Genomic DNA, 6,268 nt, shown 5'->3' with positions numbered 1-6,268 from the left:
AATGGGAATCGGAGTTGGAAGAAATTTTTTCTCAACACCTAGTGGGGGTTGATGTAAAGCAAAACAAGGATGATGTTAGAGTTTGGGGGGAAGAGAATCTGGAGAAGTACTCAGTCAATGCAGCTTATAAAAGTTTATCCGTTGGACGTGGGGGTACCTATCATGCAGCTTTTGAATACCTTTGGAAAGCTAAAGTGTTTCCCAATGTCTTGTCAACATATTGGAGGGGCTTTAGTAAATAGGATCCCAACTAGGGAGGGGCTAAGTAGAAGAGGAGTACAACTGACTTCTCTAGCTTGTGTGCTATGTGAAGTGAAGGAAGAATCTTGTCAGCATTTGTTCCTAGAATGTACTTATGCACAACAGGTTTGGTCCTTATGTCTTAAATGGTTAGGTATCACGCTAGTTTAGCAAAATAGCCTCAAAGATCACTTTCTGAGTTTCCACATACCTCAAGCTAGTTTCAACCAAAATTTGGTCTTAAAAGGTATTTGGGCTACCATTGTGAGGTGTATTTGGGACCAAAGAAATGCAATTATTTTCAAACAAGATGTAGTTGATGCTGAAGAGATTCTGCAAATGGCACAGTTTAAGTCGTGGTTGTGGATGAAGTATAGAGCTTCTTATAACTCTCATTCGTTTACGGATTGGTTACTTAATTCGTTTGTCTGCTTAAAAAGCATTAATTAGTGGGGTTTTACTCTGGAGGCAGAGGGTGGTAAGGGAATCTACAAAAGAAGGGGAGGCATTTAAGTATGGGCTAGTAAGAAGGAGTAATGAGGTTGCGGACAAGTGAAGTCGGTTTTGGTTTATGCAAAAGGTTATTCTTAAACACAGGTATTTCTAGGTTGTATCTGTGTTGTTGGCGTGAGTCTGGTGAACAATTTTGTGGAGGTTTTGGGATGTTATAGGATTCCTTCAAGGCCGTATGTAGTACAGTTTTTAATGCTCTGGGGAGGGAGCGTGAAGCACATATGCTTTTTTGTCTCTCTGCGAATTCCAGGAAGTATCTTTGTAGTGCAAAAACGCAAGAATAGATTTGGTTTTCTGTTTTGAATCTGTCATGGGTGTGGTTATCCTCTGTTCACTGCTTTATAGTTTGGCAGGAACAACAGTAGCTGGTTCTGGCCTAGCTTGGAGGATCAGGTTTTCACGGGAGTAGGGTACTGGCAGGAGTTTAAACGTTCCTATGTTGTGCTTGGATTTGTTGGTTTGCTTTTTGCCTTAGTTACAGGAACAACAACTTGGGTTGCCATCTGGATAATTGGGAAAGGAATTTACAGGGTCAAAGGTAATGATGTATGGAACTGGAAGATAGCTGATCCTGCAGATGCTTGAAATGGTTTGCTGCATAATTGTCTGGATATGATTCTATGTCTGTATTATTTTGTTAATTGCTGCATAATTTGTTGTTGTATATGGTTTGGTATGGTTGTTGTCACATACGATTCTGTAATGCTGCTTTTCTTTGGTTTTCATTTGGATGCTGTTGTATGTAGCTCTAGTTATAGGCTTTATTCCTCCTTTTTTGGGTTTGTTATGTTGTAGTTTAAGTCATTTATGGTTTTTGTTCTATGTGTTAAGGAGGAGTAACCTTGGAGTTTTATGTATACGGGTTGGGATACCCCTGAAGTATCGCTTTTAATTTAATTTATTCATTGCTGATAAAAAAAAATCTAGGTTATACATGCTCATCAACTTCACTTCATCCTAATACATATGCTCATTCATAAAATTTCTTGACCCCATTAGAACCCGACAAAGTCTTGCAACTCAAACAAGAAGACATTCTTACTCATAAAAAATGACAAAAACAGAATAAAAAAAGCTCTTTCATTATTAGAAATAAGAATCACTCAAAGAGAAGACTCCAAAAATTCATCCCTACTCACATTGACTAACCTCTATCTATAAGAACAAGAAGCAAGTATCAAACACCGCAACCTTCTATAATCGATCGTTTTCATCTTACAATCACGAGGACACAAACCTTCTTCTCATGAACATCACAATAATCATCAAATTTCCATAATTCCTTAGGTATCTCATAAAGGTTCTGGACTCTTTGTCGACATGAATCCAACAAGTCGACAACAAAGAAATGATTTTTAATCACATTGGATAACAATTAAAGTAAGATTAAAGATGATGTGGATTTATCATCTAAGGCCCATATAGGTAAAATTCCACTAAGAGTAATATAAATATGTGACCATCTTAATGAGGGGTAATTTATAATGTACGTATTTTATTACTCTACTAACTTGAACATTAAAGTGTGTTAACAGAAACATCATACCTAATCTATTAGTATACAAAAAGACAATCACTATTCGATCATTAAAGACAAAAACGACCATTATTGTACCAACAAAACCTAAGGATACTGCAGAATACATAAGAGAAGTTGAAGATAAGGAGTTCATCCTGATTTTGCACTACCATAGTACGATTGAAGTAATTTGAAGATTAATAATTACAAAAGAATGCAGCCAACTAGAAGAGATATCCTTGTAAATGTCCGTTGGTTCATGCAAAGTCTTTTTTTTGGACTTGAATACTCGGTTATTTGGACAACACAATCACCTTACTAAGAATCCATAGCACTAGAGAGAACTCGAAGGCAAATAGAGTATGAAGCAATCCTCGATCAAGTGAATACCCATACACCGTTATTCCCCCGTGATTGTGCTGTAAATATGTTACTGTAAAAGTGAAACATCATAAAGTAATTAGTTTAAGCCTAATTTTCAACTGGATTTGAAAAGGAAAAATAAAAATTCATTATACTTTACAATTTTAATTTTTAACTCTTATTTAAATTTAAACTCACTTAAAGTTTGTCGGGTTTGGAAAGATGAAAGTTGTGGGATGACAGATACGTGTATGTTGGAGGAATCATCAGAATCAGAGTCACTAGCGAGGCCCTCAGACACCTGCGTTTTGCAATGCTCTGATTCAGCAGATGCAGTAGTCACCAGCATGTGCCATCTTGTGGCAATTGCGACTATTCCTTGTGCTCTGTGTGTGATTCTTGCTGCTCCCAAAATGCACAAGAAGAACCCACTTAATTGCACTGCTGAACAAATCTGCATACCAACATTGCCTTTCTCAGTTAAGGAATTCCTTTTAGTGATACAAGTTTGTCAGACATGACAACTGAAAAGCCATAGATTCTACTAAACCAGTTTTAAGAGAATAAATATCAAATTAATCCTCCAATGCAGATCAAAATATGTTTGGACATGTTTCTTGAAAAATCTTTGCAGAAAAAAAGTATGAGAAAACCAGAGTGCTTACCACAAGGTCACCAGAATTGAAGAAGGTCTTATCAGATTTGGAAGCCAAAACCAGGAGCAGAGCACCCAAGTGACTAACAGTGATGGTAACTAGAGATCCAATTATGAAGAATCTATACCTATGACTTGTAACCCACAACTGCCTCCTGATCCTCACATGCTCTTTGAATATCACCCCTGCCTCAGACCCACACCCTTCAAACAGCTTGTGTACCCCTTCAAACCTCAGCTTCTGAAGCTCACACGTGAGTCTGAAGAGCACACACAATAACAGGAACACCCCAGTTCTGTAAACCCAACACACCAGCACCAACACAAACACAATTGAGTTGAGAGGGAACCCAGGTGTTATGCCTGGGGTTGAAATCTTCACTGCTGAAAAAAATATTATCTTGTGGACAAGCTCCACCAAGAAGGAGGGTAGGATTATGTATGTCAAGTATCTGAAAGCCTTCTCAAGCTCCCGTGTGTACCCGCGTCGAACATAAACCGTGTCTTCTTGCAAAGCGTCTAGGAACAGAAGCTGCCTAAGGCCATACCTGCATGGACAAACATCACTCAATCAACAAATAACAACTCAATAAATAAATAGATGCACACCTAGCCATTCATTTCGCCAGACCTTCATTTAGGCTTCATTTAATTTTCTAAAAAATAAACTGTGCTAATTACTTTGTTGTTGTAATAAGCTTTTAGAAAACGGCTTTTCAATCTCAATGTCAAAATTTAAAACCTTGATTTCAAGTGCTTTTATATATATATCCTAATGGCAAGCTGTTTATGAACTTTTGTTTTCTTACCTTGAATCAACTCACTTGGATTTGAAAATCCTTTTACCTGTATTTGGAATCATAATAGTATATACCTTTTAAGAGCCGTGTATTACGTGCTTTACATTAACTGTTATATGCATGTATTGAAGTCTTATTCGTTTCATTTCATCTTAAAAATAAAAAACAATGAAATAAGAACATAATAAGTATTCTCTCCTTATTATAATTATTGTAGTTTTAATTATCTGGAAAAATTTCAAGTAAATTTATCTTCTCAACTTTGAAATGAAGCGGTATTTATTATTTTCCTATCTTATACTTAAATTAATTCTTTTATTTAACTTAATTAAAATATTTATAAAAACAAAAAAAAAATATTTCAGTAAATCTATTTTAAAATGGGATATTCTGATTTTGTTGTTAATATTATGAAAGAATTTTAATTAAAATTTTGGATGGAAGGATCACCTAACAGTCTTGCACCTATGAGACTTAGACACTTCTCTTAAATGGTGTATCCGTGTCGGACACACGTATCGGTATCGACACTCGTAGGACACTTATCAGTCAAGTGTTCAATTTAAAAAATATTTGTTGAATTTTTTAAAATTCTAACACAATTCTAACACAATTTTAAAAGGTATAAATACAATAATTTTCTAAAAACTCAAATTTATTGTATAAATTTTTATTATGATTATAAAAATAAGGAACAAATTCTTTTGAACCCGTCATGAAAAATATCTTCATGCTTCCAAAAGAATCTCAAACATACTTTTACACATAAATATTTATTTTCAATTTATTTAATTCAAAATTATATAATATATAGATTCGTGTCTCCGTGTCCTATATTTTAAAGATTATACGTATCTCCGTGTTCGTATCCATATCGTGTCAATGTCCACATCTCTATGTGTGCTACATAGCTTGCACCTCAAGACAATTTCTCTTGTTTTTTAAGTAGTGCTTAGAAGGAAAAAATAGATATGGAGATAAAGTAGAAGAAATGGAAGAACTTGACGTTGATGAGAAAGAAAGAAATATAAAGAACAACAAAGGGGGTTGTTGGGTTTGAAAAGAAGTTGAAATATGTAAAGCTATTTAAGCAGAAATATTTCAGTGCAAGACATATATACACACACGATGAGGTGTTTGGTTTGGTACCTTCTGAAGAAACTGGAGATTGTAAAGAAGGAAATAATGGCGAGGCCAGATTCGGGCAGTTGAACAAGCTTGTTGAAGGAGAAGGGGTCATCTTCTGGAGCGGAGGAAGGGACTTCAACGAAGATAGAGGTGAGAAGAGGAACAATGATGGTGAAGAAGATGAAAGTCACGTAGGATATTAGTTTTCCAACGCATGAAGAGTGGTCAAGGGCACACCACTTGAGGCTGATGCGAAAGTTTCGCAGTTCATCGAAGATCATGGACTTTGATCTCGCGTATGATGGCTGTAGGAGCAAGGGAAGAGTGTTATTTATGGGTGAGAACTGGTGGGGTGGAAGTTCTTCATTTGGGTGGTTTTCAGCAAAAGACACTCTTCTGTTGCAGGGTTCAATGTCAATGCTTGTGTTGTTGGTTTTGGAGGGATTCATTGTTGTTGAGAATGTTGAATAGAGACAGCCTTTTTTTGGTGAAGAAATATTGTGGGAGTTGTGTTTATTTCTACTCTGATATTGGGATTAACTACTGCAGTGCAGCGTCTCCACTAATTAAGAGATGACGATGTAAAGTTGTAGTACTGGAACAATTTTTTTTTACTTAAAAACTAATGTATTAGAGTGCTCTAGATTTAGAAGCAAAGGATGTGTATAACTCGTCGTGTATCTTCACTTTAATGTGGAACTTTTTGGAAGTTTTACGGTATAGTTGAGGAGAACTAGACACAAGAAAAAAGGTAGAAAGCAGAAACCTTGCTTAATCTCGTGAGTTTTCTCTTTTGCCTTGTGCTAGAGGTTTCAGTTTCAAGCCAAGAATAAAGGGTATTGGAGGAGACGACACTGGACAGAGATAAAGGTGTAAGTTGTCGATTTCATTCTCAATTTCTTTTGTCATTGCAGTTGTGAAATGGAACTTCTTTAAGTTGCTTTTCAATGAAAAAGATCTTCATGAATAATTGCTAATAAAAAAACTGTCGTATAAAAATAACAATAATTTCCTTTTAAACAAGTGACACGCACATATATATCCAGTAAA

At 35.7% G+C, this 6,268-nt stretch overlaps 1 protein-coding gene across 1 annotated transcript; it reads right to left on the bottom strand.

Moving 5' to 3' along the window:
* Positions 1-2,220: 2,220 nt before the first annotated feature.
* LOC137826523 (uncharacterized) lies at positions 2,221-5,874 on the bottom strand. The gene is made up of 4 exons (XM_068632513.1): positions 5,240-5,874; positions 3,301-3,838; positions 2,834-3,089; positions 2,221-2,705 (listed from the first exon to the last, which is right to left on the bottom strand). Exons 1-4 carry the CDS (start codon positions 5,665-5,667, stop codon positions 2,566-2,568), a joined length of 1,362 nt encoding a protein of 453 aa, XP_068488614.1. The 5' UTR covers positions 5,668-5,874; the 3' UTR covers positions 2,221-2,565.
* Positions 5,875-6,268: the final 394 nt, after the last annotated feature.

This window comes from Phaseolus vulgaris, chromosome 8 (genome assembly GCF_000499845.2).
Source record: "Phaseolus vulgaris cultivar G19833 chromosome 8, P. vulgaris v2.0, whole genome shotgun sequence".
Lineage (NCBI taxonomy): Eukaryota > Viridiplantae > Streptophyta > Magnoliopsida > Fabales > Fabaceae > Phaseolus > Phaseolus vulgaris.
This window is presented reverse-complemented; position numbering and strand designations above follow the sequence as displayed.

Excerpts from the sequence above, each read along its gene's own strand:
- LOC137826523 (XM_068632513.1), bottom strand. The coding sequence starts at position 5,667 with ATGAATCCCTCCAAAACCAACAACACAAGCATTGACATTGAACCCTGC. Across the intron at positions 3,839-5,239 it reads ATCTCCAGTTTCTTCAGAAG|GTATGGCCTTAGGCAGCTTC; the intron begins GTACCAAACCAA and ends TTGTCCATGCAG. Across the intron at positions 2,706-2,833 it reads CCAAACCCGACAAACTTTAA|TAACATATTTACAGCACAAT; the intron begins GTGAGTTTAAAT and ends TCACTTTTACAG.